The 13,481-nt window shown below is 49.0% G+C and overlaps 1 protein-coding gene across 4 annotated transcripts in view; it reads right to left on the bottom strand.

The window, feature by feature from the left end:
• Positions 1-10,362: 10,362 nt before the first annotated feature.
• The window catches only part of LOC136166919 (phosphatidate cytidylyltransferase, mitochondrial), a 49,384-nt gene continuing 46,265 nt past the window's right edge, over positions 10,363-13,481 (bottom strand). Inside the window, exon 7 of one of the 4 annotated variants that reach the window (XM_065933908.1) lies at positions 10,363-10,494. In XM_065933908.1, the coding sequence (XP_065789980.1) occupies positions 10,418-10,494 (77 nt within the window). In that variant the 3' untranslated portion in view covers positions 10,363-10,417. The remainder of the gene's footprint in view (positions 10,495-13,481) is intronic. The other 3 variants (XM_065933907.1, XM_065933909.1, XM_065933906.1) reach the window with 3 other exon arrangements.

Genomic DNA, 13,481 nt, shown 5'->3' on the forward strand with positions numbered 1-13,481 from the left:
TTTATATATGTTTATATATATTTATATTATATATATATTTATTTATATATGTTTATATTTATATATATATAATTATATATATTTATAAATATATATAATAATATATATTATATATAATATAAATTATATAAATATGTTATATATGAATAATTTATTTATAAATTATATAAATTAAAATTTATAATATATACATAAGTTATACATTACATATTATAATATGATATATGATATACAATAAGCTGAACCACACAATGCGTGGTCTTTTGTGTGTGGCTTCTCTCACTGAGCGCAATGCGCTCAAGGTTTACCCATATCGTAGTGTTAGCCCTTCATTCTTTCTTATCGCCGAAGCATCCTCCATGCTTAGGGATGTACCATGTTCTATGTACCCCCTCATCATGATGGACAGGGGGATGTCTCCACTTTCTTGGCTACTGTGGATCATGGTGCTGTGATTACTCATGTACCCGTTTGTGTGGGCATATGTTTTCATTTCTCCTGGGTGTGTAGCTCCAAGTGTAGTGGTGAGATGCGGTGGTAACTCTATGTTTAACCATTTGAGGAACCGCCGCCTGGTTTTGCACAGCAGCTTCACCCTTACATTCCCACAAGCAGTGCATGAGGGTTCCGACTTCTCCACATCTTCACAGTGCTTGGTATTTTCTTTTTTGATTAAAGCCAGCTTGGTGGTGGTGGTTTAGTTGCCAAGTTGTGTCTGACTCTTGCGACCCCATGGACTGCAGCCCGCTAGTCTCCTCTGTCCATGGGATTCTCCAGGCAAGAAACTAGATGGATAGCCATGCCATCCTCCAGCCTCACTTTTGCATGGAATCTGCCTGGCGTTTTATTGCTCTTCAGCTAACTTTAGTTCCCCAAAGGCATGGTGATTTCACTCAGGACTTTTATCCCCATGTGTGGGTTACTGTTCCTCCTCTTCTGGTTAACTCATACTTGTTCTTAAAGTAACAGACTGGATATCCCTTGCTCCCTCCTTCAGACGAGGTGATCACTAAGTGATGCGGAGATGGTTTGGCTAAGAGGTTAAGAGGGAGGGTTCTGGAACCTGACAAACCAGTTTTGAACCCTGGCTATGATCTGCAAGCTGTGAAATAGGGTGAGGCATCACTTCACTGGGCCTGCATGTCCATGGGCATAAAACAGGGGATATTAAGAGTCTCTATTACATAAGGCTATAATGAATAAATGCAGAGTGCTGAGAACAGCACCTGACATACTGTGAGGACTCAACCAAAACTTGCCTTTACTTTTATGTATCTTCAGAGCAGCCTATAGTGACTCCTATAACTTAGCATTTATCAGACAAATGTAATTCCCAATTTACTGAACTGACTACTTCTCTGCATTGTAGGATCCTAAGAGTTGGGACAACGCCTTTCTGTTCTGTCAGTTCAATTCAGTCGCTCAGTTATGTTTCACTCTTTGCCACCCCATGGACCACAGCATTCTAGGCTTCCCTGTCCATCACCAACCCCCAGAGAATGCTCAAACTCATGTCCATCGAATCAGTGATGCCATCCAACCGTCTTACCCTCTGTTGTTCCCTTCCCCTCCTGACTTCAATCTTGCCCAGCATCAGGGTCTTTTCCAGTGAGTCAGCTCTTCACATCAGGTGGCTGAAGTATTGGAGCCTCAGCTTCAGCATCACTCCTTCCAGTGAATATTCAGGGTTGACTTCATTTAGGCTTGACTGGTTTCATCTCCTTGCAGTCCAAGGGACTCTCAAGAGTCTTCTCTAACACCACAGTTCAAAAGCATCAATTCTTCGGCACTCAACTTTCTTTATAGCCCAACTTTCACATCCATACATGACTACTGGGAAACAATAGCCTTGACTAGATGGACCTTTGTCAGCAAAGTAATGTCTCTGCTTTTTAATATGCTGTCTAGGTTGGTCATAGCTTTTCTTCTAAGAAGTCTTTTAATTTCATGGCTGCAGTCACCATCTACAGTGATTTTGGAGCACCCCCCCCAAAAAAAATCTGTCACTGTTTCCATTTTTTCCTCATCTATTTGCCATGAAGTGATGGGACCAGATGCCATAATCTTAGTTTTTGAATGTTGAGTTTTAAGCCAGCTTTTTCATTCTCCTTTCACTTTCATCAAGGGGCTCTTTAGTTACTCTTCACTTTCTACCATAAGGGTAGTGTCATCTGCATATCTGAGGTTATTGATATTTCTCCCAGCCAATCTTGATTTCAGCTTGTGCTTCATCCAGCCTGGCATTTCACATGATGTACTCTGCATATAAGTTAAATAAGCAGGGTGACAATATACAGCCTTGATGTACTCCTTTCCCAATTTGGAACCAGTCTGTTGTTCCATGTCTGGTTGTTTCTTAACCTGCATACAGATTTCTCAAGAGGCAGGTCAGGAGGTCTGGTATTCCCATCTCTTGAAGAATTTTCCATAGTTTTTGTGATCCACACAGTCAAAAGCTTTGGCATAGTCAATAAAGCAGAAGTAGATGGTTTCCTGGAATTCGCTTGCTTTTTCTATGATCCAACAGATGTTGGCAATTTGATCTCTGGTTCCTCTGCCTTTTCTAAATCCAGCTTGAACATCTGAAGTATTCGATTCACATACTGTTGAAGCTTCACTTGGAGAATTTTCAACAATACTTTGCTAGCGTGTGAAAAAAAATACAATTGTGTGGTAGTTTGAACATTCTTTGGCATTGCCTTTCTTTGGGATTGGAATGAAAACTGACCTTCTCTAGTCCTGTGACCACTGCTGCATTTTCCAAATTTGCTGTCATATTGAGTACAACACTTTTAACTTTCAAATCTTTTCAGATTTGAAATAGCTCAACTGGAATTCCATCACCTCCACTAGCTTTGTTTGTAGTGATGTTTCCTAAGACCTACCTCATCTCAGACTCCAGGGTGGGGTGTCTGGCTCTAGGTGAGTGATCACACCATTGTGGTTATCTGGGTCATGAAGATCTTTTTTGTATAGTTTTTCTGTGTATTCTTGCCATCTCTTCTTAATATCTTCTGCTTCTGTTAGGTCCACACCATTTCTGTCTTTTATGGAGCCCATCTTTGCATGAAATGTTCCCTTGGTATCTCTCATTTTCTTTAAGAGATCTCTAGTCTTTCCCATTCTATTGTTTTTCTCTATTTCTTTGCATTGATCACTTCTGAAGCCTTTCAAATAGCAATCTCTCCTTGCTATTCTTTGGAACTCTGCATTCAGATGGGTGTATCTTTCCTCTTCTCCTTTGCCTTTCACTTTTCTTCTCAGCTACTTATAAGGCCTCCTCACACAACCATTTTGCCTTTTTGCATTTCTTTTTCTTGGGAATGGTCTTCATCACCACCTCCTGTACAATGTCACGAACCTCCGACCATAGTTCTTCAGGCACTCTATCAAATCTAATTCCTTGAATCTATTTGTCACTTCTACTGTATAATCAAAGGGATTTGATTTAGATCACTCCTGAATGGTCTAGTGGTTTGCCCCACTTTCTTCAATTTAAGTCTGAAGTTTGCATTAAGGAGTTCATGATCTGAGCCACAGGCAGCCGTATTGTTGTCCTGTAGTAAGCATTTATTAAATATTTAAGTACTAAATCAATGGTCCTTCCTCATCTTGTATCATGATATGGGGAAGAACTCTGTCCTCCCTACTTGCTAACCTTACGGAGGGCAGGGCCCCGTCTCCCCCACAAAGCCACCTCGCTAAGCAACACTGAATTCCTACCAACTGAGTTTCATTCTCCTGAGAGTCTTTCGCCTTTTCCTGCTTGTTCACATACTATAGCCCGATGTACTTCCACACAACCCGTGGGAACTTGGAATCTCAGGAACTTTCTTTTACCTGTAGCCTGTTGTCACAGTAGGTCAGTCACATAAGAAGGGGTTAAGGATGATGAAACTCAAGTCAAGAGTTAGAAGTTTTATTTCGGTGGGGTGTGCTGTAATTTTCGTAAAGAATATGAGCCTAGAGACTTTCTTCATCCTGTAAAAGCTCCTGAAACCGTAGACACTGTTACACTGAACCTACTTCCTACCTGCTGGGTGGGCAGGATAATAGGCTGGAGGATTAATAAACGGAGGATTAAGCAGGATGTAAAAGCTGCCGTCTTTATAAACTGGGAGATTGGGGTTGACATATGCATACTACTATATATGTAAGAGATAATGAAGACCTACTGTACAGCACAGGGAGCTCTGCTCAAGACTGCAAAGGCCTATGTGGGCAAAGAATGAAAAAAAGGAGTACATACGTGTATATGGGCAACTGATTCACTTTGCCGTGCCCCTGAAACACAACACTGAGGATTGCGTTTACACCACTATACTTCAGTAAAAATTTAAAAAAAAAAAAAAGCTGCAGGCTTTAGTTTAGGCTGTCAACAAATACACATTACCCTGGAAGTCACAATCTGTCTGTGATCTCCTCATCCTACCTGGAGAGTGAAGGAGGGTAAACGGTGTCTGGGCTTCCCAGAGTCTGACGTTTCCTGAATCATCTCAGCAGAAGTAGCTCATTCTGGGAAGGAATGTTTTTATCATTCCACTTGATGTCACAAGAAACAGAAACAGTGCAGGAGAAACCACACACCAGCAGACTTTAGGCCCATGACAAGTCACGGCTGATAATGACCGCAGGAGGGCTCAAATGGATGAATATGGGATTATCCAGCTCTTACAGGCAAGGATCAGAGTGGGGTGTGATTCTGGACAATGGGTGGACTGTTGAGTCGCACAGACCAGAATTCAAACCCCAGACTTGCCATGTACTAGTTGTCGGGTGGGGGACCTGCTATGGAGCCTCTTTAATCCTGAGTTTCCTCGGTTATCAGAAAAAAAAAAAAACAACCCAGGGATCATATTGATGCTGCAGAAGCAGGAGGATTAAAAGGAGTGGTTTATGGATGACCTCTGGTGTTCACTGGCCTTCTGTAACTGCTGGGTCACTTCCCCGGCTCCGTTCCATCCTCCACTAGTTAAAGGACCTGAGATGCTCGCCAGTGTCTGCGACACTCGATGTGTTGACTCCTCAGCACAGGCTGGCGGTGGGCATTTCTGTGGGTTAGAGGAGCTTGGGGGCTTTTTGCTCAGAACCAGACAGAGTGCCTGCGTGGATGAGCATCTTGCCTTAGTCAGAATACAGCACGTCTGATCAAATTCACACTCCTGCTTCTCACTGTTCACTGGGGGTGTCTGGTAGTTGAGGGGACTGGAGGGCAAGGCTCGGGGCCGGGGCAGACACAGGGCCACGCAGACCCCCAAACGAGTAGGAACCCATGCTTCAGCTGGAGCCGCAATTCAGGACGGTAGCCATGGAGACGTCTTAGAACGACAGGACTACCTCTGACTTCCAGCAAGTTCTGCTCACGTGACAGATTACAAAAGGCCTGTCTCAGCGCCCGGCTCTTCTGACGCTCACCTGGGGATCACGTGGACACCTGCGCCTGGGCAATATACCGCCCTCAGCACTGCGCTGTCTTGTATTTGTCTTCTTGCCATTTTCCTTTGGTCCCATCTCCTGAAGACTGCTCGTCCTGGAGCCACGTAAGGGAACTTGGCCAACGCCTCCCTCGGGTAGGCCCAACGTCTCCCGGCTGGTCTGGGGCAGAGCTGACCTGCGATCTGCTCATCAGTCTTTAGTCACTGACACCAAAGCTTTCTCTGAGGTCGCCCAGCTGATGCAGAGAGGTGTTATGACTGGAAGCCATGACTCAACCATAGCGAATCAGGCTTTGCCTTAGACAGTTGTGAACTCTCAAACACTGGTCTAAGGAATTCTGGCCAGGAACCAGGGAGATTTCTTTACTGAGGCTTTCTTCAGTCACCTGGTCATTTTCACAGGGCGGTGAGTCAAAGATTCTCCAAGTATCAGTCAAATGGAAGCAACATCAATAGTAACAGTTAGCGCTGACGGTGTACTATGTTCCATGTCCCGAGCTGTGGATGAACACAGTGGTTACAGACACTGAGACTTGGTTCAGACCACTCAAACCATGTGTGTGGGGGGCGGCGCGCATCTTGGCTCTACCACTAAACTAGCTGTGTGACTTTGGGCAAATTACTTAACCTCTCTGAGTCTCAATTTCCTCATTTGTACGACAATTACAGTACCTACCTTATACGGCTGCTGTGAGGGTGAGATGAGTTAATACGTGACACATTCCTTAGCACAGTAAGCGCTATCAAATTCTCACTACTTGACACACAAAGCCTGGAACCGTATTCAATAGTGAAAGTTAATAAGAGACTAGATCGACCCAGTGAAGACAGGTCCACTAAGGATGCGGGTCCCGCAGGAATGAAGATCTGGGTCACCCCAGCAGGTGAGGAGCTCTGAGCAGCTGAAGCGCCGGCTCAGGACAGCAGAAACGCAGAATCAGTGATGGAAGGGAGATGCCAGATGTGTTCAGAAAAATGAGGTGGGTGTCCTTCCTTCCTTGCTTGATAACGTGTATGTATACACACTCGCAGACACACAGACTCACACGTAGCCAGTCACTCAATCACCGACAGGCACGTATGTATTTCTCACCCCTTTCACTCTCCTCTACGATTTTCTGTAAGAAGTGGTAGGAAACTTCACAGGTTAGTTTCTAGGTTACATGGTAGCCAGGTGAAACTGTGATTACAAGAGGAATTATCATCACCCGGAGATGGCGTGCTGGCAGTCCATGGGGTCACACAGAGTCGGACACAGTTTACCAAATGAACAACAAAACAAGAGATGGATGTAAAGCTCTTTTCTGCCAGAAAGCAAGGGCATTTTCTCCTATACCAAGGACAGCGCCTGGTGCCGCAGGGAGCTGGAGGTGCTGCTGCTGGAAGGCCGTGTATGGGTTAAAGGGTACACGTGGATGCCCGGTCACCAGAGCGGACCTGGCAGATATTATCTTGTGGGCCTCAGCCACAAGATGAACGCGGCTCTACACTCCACTCTGGACTGTAACTTTGCAGGCTTTTTGGCCTGGTGACTTTCTATCAGGTTTTGCCAGTTGGGGATGGTGGCGGGAGGTCGGAGGGTGAGGAAGGTTCTGGCTTTGCCTCCAAAAGCAGTGGCCGTGATGTCTGTGGCATCTGGGCAGTGGTGGCACCGTTTCAGCAGCTCCCCCAGTGGCAGGGGCATCGGGCCAATTATCTAATGCCGCAACCCTCTCCCAACCTAGGGGCCTTTAACAACGATCATCGTTTTGTGATTCCCCCTCAGAGTTCTGGGGGTTGACTGGGGTCCCACGCCTGGTTGTGGTCACTCACTCGTCTGGAGGCTGGTGCTGTCTGCTGGGGCGGCTACACGTCCTCTCCATGGGGTTGGCCTGTGCTTCCTCACAACCTGGCGGCTGGCCCCTAGGAGCCAGTGTCCTGAGAGCTGGGGGACGGTGTGGCACGATTCAGGACCTCACCGCTAAGTGAGGCTGTCTTGTCCTCTGCATCCTGTTCAAAATGCAGAGAGGCCGCTGAAGCCAGTCCATATTCAAGGAGGGGGAGATGAGAGTCCACCGTGATTGGGAAGATGCCCACAGAATTTGCAAACATATTCTGGAACCACCACAGGCAGCATCTCTGGTCACACGAAACAGGTCAGCTTGGAGATTCTATTCCAGGGATGTCAGCCACTCCCTGATTCCGGGAGTCATCCCTTCTGCCTTCTTTCTTTTATAACTAATTCCCTGGGTTAAATCCCCTCTATTTGATATACCAAAGACTGTTTCTCTTTCCCTGATGCTTTCTGTGGGCTATTCCCTAGCTATCCAAACTCACCATCTGGATAGCAGAGAGGCTTACAGAAAGCATGAACCACTGTCACCTACCAAAAGCCATGTTAGGTGCTCTGCGTGCGTCCTCATTAAAATTTAATGCCAGCCCTGCCAGAGAGGTATGAGAGAGTGTACTGACCTCATACCACACACACTGAAGCTCAGAAAGGCTAAATAACTTGCCCAAAAACACAGTTGGGAGGAAGTCTGACTCTCAAGTACATTTATTTTTTGGGTTTTCTAGTGTATGAAAAGAGCTACTTCCTGCCAAAGAATTCCTTTTCCTCAGAGGAAGTCTCACGCTTCCATCCTAAGATACCTGTTTGATTAATCCCAACTTAGATACTTCAAAATGCATGGAGGAAAAGGAAGATAAGACTACGTCTCGAGGAAGTGGGACACAAAGACTCAAGTATTCATCAATTACGAAAGCTACGGGGTGTGGGGGAAAGGCACCAGACCAGTTTGCAGGCCTGGGTTGGTCTCAGTCACGATGCTCCTGTGTGTTCTGACCCTCGGCCGTCACTGCCTCTCCCGTGGAGTCAGATATCCTCACTGGAACATGACTCTGACATTAACTACTGAGTATCTACCGTGCAAACTAGTTCAGGACATTTTGTTGCTGCTGTTTAGTCGCTAAATCATATCCAACTCTTTTGTGACCCCATGGACGGTAGCCCACCAGGCTCCTCTGTCCATGGGACTTCCCAGGCAATACTGGACTGGGTAGCCATTTCCTTCTACAGGGGGCCTCCCCTACCCAGGGGTTGAACCTGTTTCTCTGCATCGGCAGAAGGATTCTTTTAACGCTGAGCCACTAGGGAAGCGTGATCTAATGAAAAGCTCTATCAGATACAGGGGGCACAAGTTACAGTCAAAATAAAGCCAGCTTACAGGTCCTGAACAGGCTTGTTATGGATGGAATGCTTGTGTCTTGGTCCTCCATGTGATGATGGTTCAGAGGTGGGGCCTTTGGGAGGTAATATGATCACAAGGGTGGAGCTCTCATGAATGGGATTAGCGTCTTTATAAGAAGAGAGCTTTGCTGCCAGCTCCTGCGTGAGAAGAGACGCTGGGCAAACAGCCCTCTGTCACCAGGAAGCTCGCGCTACAAACCCGCCACACCAGCATGCTCGTCTCAGACTTCCCGGCTCCAGAACTGTGAACAATCAACTTCTGCTGTTTATAATAAGTCAACTGTGGTATCTGACCAAGGCCGACGAGAAATATTTTATCCGATAAACAACAGGAAATCATGTTCGCTTCTTGAGGAACCTGACCCAAAGAAACAAAGGTGTGCAGAAGAAAACCGTAACAAAGGCAGAGGAACGATGACTGAAGGCTACCAGGCGTGTCCTAGTACGCAGGACAGGCAGCCTGCCGGATCTTCACTACGGCGACCGTATTCCCTCTTCAGACGTGGCCAAACTGTTCAGAGACGCTAAATCACTTCCTAAAGACAGCTAGTCAGCAATGGCATGGAGATTCCACCCAGCTTACTCATGTCCCAAGCCTGAGAGCTCTTTGGGGTTGGAAGGAGCAAAACCCAAAGGTAAAAAAAAAAAAAAAAGCAGAAAGCTATTGTCCTGATTCTCAAAGGAACCTAAGTGTCTGCGATAGGGCACTGGATGATGGAAACAGCGTGAGGTGGGGACGGTGTGAGAAGAGAAAGACAAAACCAGAGCCTGGACTGAAGAGAGGACCTGCCGGGTGAGGGGACAGGCCCTGCCCCCCAGCACCCTCCCCTTGCCGTTTCCAGCGGGCTCCCCGCTCCTCCCGCATAAGCGCGAGGGAGGTGACTCTTCAGGGCTTCCGCCTGGCTCCCCCTCGTTACAAGCACAGGACCAGGTTACCATTAGGGCCCAGGAGCCCAGACAGAGGCTCGCTGGAGTTTCCCTGCTTTTGTAAGAGGGCTTCTGAAGGGAACCCCCGCCCCTCACCGTCTCCCCAAACCGGGATAGGGGCACACACAGCCTTTGAGGTTGTTGTCAGGGGTCTGAGTTAAGAGGCTCAGGAGTTGGCCTTCGTGGGATGTCAACATGGCAAAGGGCAGGGAGAGGCCGGAAGCTGGCCTGTCAACCTGCTGATTCAAGCCAACACTGACGCCCACCAGCCTCTGACTTCCCAGTTCGCCGACCTAGTGAGTCCTGTTGTTTCCCCCTCCCCAAACACGCCCGTTACATGGGGAGAGCTCTGCACCGGTCTGTTGCAGGCTCCTCACTTGAGTCACCTCCACGCACCCTCATGGAGAATCAGGAGAATGTAAGACACCCGGCTCCAGGAAGAAGCTGATGGGGACTCTCACCGGAGAAAACCGAGTGGGCGAGACGGAGCTGAGGCAGACAGAGCCAAACCTCCCGCCCTGACGAGGGGTCGCCGGCCCGCAGCGCACACACCACCTCTCAGGCCTCTGAGCCTCGGGGACCGAACAGACCGCGGCTGAAGCTCTCAGGACAGCAGGGCCCAGTGGCTCTTCTCATGCTGGGTCCTCAAACATACTGGGTCCCCCTGGATAAACATACGGCACATACACTTCCAAAATCTGGGAAATCACATCCTACAAACCGAAACATCTTCAAATTCAAGCAACGGGTCAAAGTAAAAGAAACTGTTCTGTCAAAAAGGACCATTTTATTCAGCTAAACATAAAATAGATAAAAGCCAGCAAAGTCAGGACGTTTTTCTCAGCCATCCTTTCCACATTTTATGCAGTTTGAGTGAGCTATAAACCACTGATTTCTTCAAACCTAAAAGAGAAAAGAAGAGAGAGTGAGAACACCGAGGCTCACTGAGCGGACGCTCACTGGAGGTGCCAGGATGCTGGGACCGGAGGGGTGTCTTCCGAGTGGAGACCAGTGGCGCTGACTGAGGGGTCTAGGAGACCCCAGGGACTGCCCTGATTTCGACATCTGCTGAAGCAGAGATGCAGAGGCAAAGGCCCCCGAGCCCGGGGCTGAGGGAGTCCTTTCAGTTAAGCGTGTGTTGCAGCCTTTGAGTTCAGCATCACATTCCCATCACACTCTGCCTGCAGATGCTGGGTCCCCAGGCCTGACTCCCCAGTGGTTAAGATGCTGCTCCTCCTGGTCTCACGGTGCCTGTGCTGACGCCCAGCCCAAGACTCGTCACGCTGCGCAGTGCTCACCGGTCCTGCCCAGCCCTGGAGCTCCCGGAGGACAGGGACCTGTCCTATTCACCGTGTCCCCATCGCCTAGTGCGGCTCCAGCACAGGGCAAGTGCTCAGGAAAGTCTTGCCATGATGGTGCAGATGCACCAGGATCAGCCGTCTGCCCCCAGCTACGGAGTCACAAGCGCCTGAGGAAACCGGAGGAAGGCGCTCTGGGGTTTGCAGCCGACCACGCGGGGCGCTCTTGCCCATCAGCCCTCCCAGGATCCTATCTGCAGACAGTGAGATCATGCTGTCTGTTTCAGGGCGTGGCCCAGAGATCCCAACGGTCTTTCTCACCCTGAGATCCAGACCGTGTGTGCGCGGCAGGTGTGACACGCCACGTGGGCACTGCTGACGAGGTCACAGGACCGGTTCCCCAGACTCTGCGCCCTGGGGTGTGAGCGCTCTAGAAACACCCGGCCGTGTTGGCTGGAGGCGGTCGAATGCTCTCAGGATCTTTTACGAGGCGACTGCAGGCAGGGGCAGGTAAAATCATTCCCGAACGCTTCTAGAAACCCTGGCCTCGCTGTGCACTGAGCAATGACCAGCCTCCTCACGGAACTCGCAGCCCCTCTCCCCGCCCCCACCCCTCCTCCCCGCAGCAGATGCTCTGGTAAACCTCACCCACTCAAGCGCCAGGACGGGAAACACATCATGTAAGGTCGTTTCAGAATTCCAGCCAGAGCGGATCAAGTCAGTCCCGCAGCTGCACACAGGCTCGCGGCAGCACCCAAGGCAGGCCGGACAAGGAGACGCCGACACGAGGGTCCCGGCTCAGCTTCGCCAGCCTTCCGCGCAGACTCCCGGGAGCCTCACCCCTAACTAAGGTGAACGCACCACCGCCCACGAGCGGCACCAGGCAGCCGCTGTCTGCTGCTAGTGGAGAGAAACCTCCCTTAATTACAGAGTCCCTCCCTCCGACGGTTCTGCCAGAGACGTTCTCAGGGAATGGCTGGAAAGAGCCCTGCAGTGGGAGTGGAGAGAACGGGGTGCTAGTCCCAGCTGGGCACGGTGACTCCCCCTCTCCAGGGGTCGACTTCCTGGTCTGCCAAGTGACAGGGCTGGACTCCGTGGGGGTTCTCCAGCAAGGCGCCCACAGACAGGCTTCGAGGCCAGTCTGAGAACTCTCTGAAGTCACAGGGAGGTGTCTCTGTATGCCTGTCTGTGCAGACAGCCTGGAGTTTTAGTCAGATTCTCCCAGGGAGCCAGGCTGTGCAGATGGGTAAGATCCAAGAGATCAGTGTGAGGGATCTTTTTCGCCTTAATATTCCAGTTGCCACCTAGGTGACGGACTAAGCTTCATGAACCTGGAGGGGCAACATTTCCTAAACACGATGTCAAAGGCTGCCAACCTTAAAGGACAAAGCTGAAAAACTGGGCCGAGTAAGATTAAGGACTGCTCATCAAAGGACACCAGTGAGACAGGGAGATGACAGGCCCCACAGTGGGCCAGTCTAGCATTCCATGTGTCCAGGGAAGGACCTGTACCCAGACTATGCAGAGAATTCAGTGCAGAGAAGGAAAGGCAGACAACTCAACAGAAAAATGCACAAAAGCAGAACAGATACTTCACAAAAGAGGACATCCATGTAAGCATGCGAACACACACCCAGACTTACTGGTCATCAGGAAAGTATAAGTGAAAACTCCAATACGACCCATCCACTCACCTCCCAGAGGGCCGAGCACGAACAGGGGTTCTGAGGCAGGACTCTGCAGCCGGGAGGGTCACTGGACACTGGTTAGCCAGTATCTACCACCACTGGACATCCTCACACTTTATGACCCAGTAATTCCACCTCTGGTGGCCCACGTGGTGAGGAATCTGCCTGCAATGCAGGAGACCCGGGTTCGATCCCTAGGTCAGGAAGACCCTCTGGAGAAGAAACCAGCAACCCACTGCAGTATTCTGGCCTGGAGAATCCCGCTGACAGAGGAGCCTGGCAGGCTACAGTCCATGGGGCCACAAGAGGCAGACACGACTGAGCGACTGACACTTTCATTCTTTCAATTCCACCCCTAAGAAGAAGGCTAACAGAAAGCCACACCTCTGCTCACCTGAAGACAGGTGCCAAAACATGCCAAGCAGGACTCCTTGAAAACAGCCCCAAACTGGAAACACCCCGACTCTGCTCCCTCCCCAGGGGATAGAGATGCAGGCCTCCCCAGTCACCTCCTCTAAATCAGGCAGCTCCTTATTCCCCTAAAGCTGGTCATAATAAACTTGGATTAGGATCCGATGTCATGATTTAGTTTTGAAAGTCAACAGAAATCTACCCCAACATACGGCTCCTAAGGTTTTCCTTCTGTTGACTTCCGGCCTGCTTCATGTGACCTACAGCAAACTCACCACACGTGTAAGACTATGAATTTCCTACACAACCTTAAACTGACGAGTCCAGCGACCGACAAAATTCTCCAGGAAACAACGTGAGGCAGAGATGAGACCGGGTTGTGAGAGGGGTCCACCTTCCTATAATTCTGTATTTCAGATCTACAGGAGAGAAAATCAGCAGGCCCTCAACATTCTTGCAATTAATTTCCAAACACAGTCACCTACATCTACCC

The sequence above is a fragment of the Muntiacus reevesi genome, chromosome 4 (genome assembly GCF_963930625.1).
Source record: "Muntiacus reevesi chromosome 4, mMunRee1.1, whole genome shotgun sequence".
NCBI classification, from domain to species: Eukaryota; Metazoa; Chordata; class Mammalia; order Artiodactyla; family Cervidae; genus Muntiacus; species Muntiacus reevesi.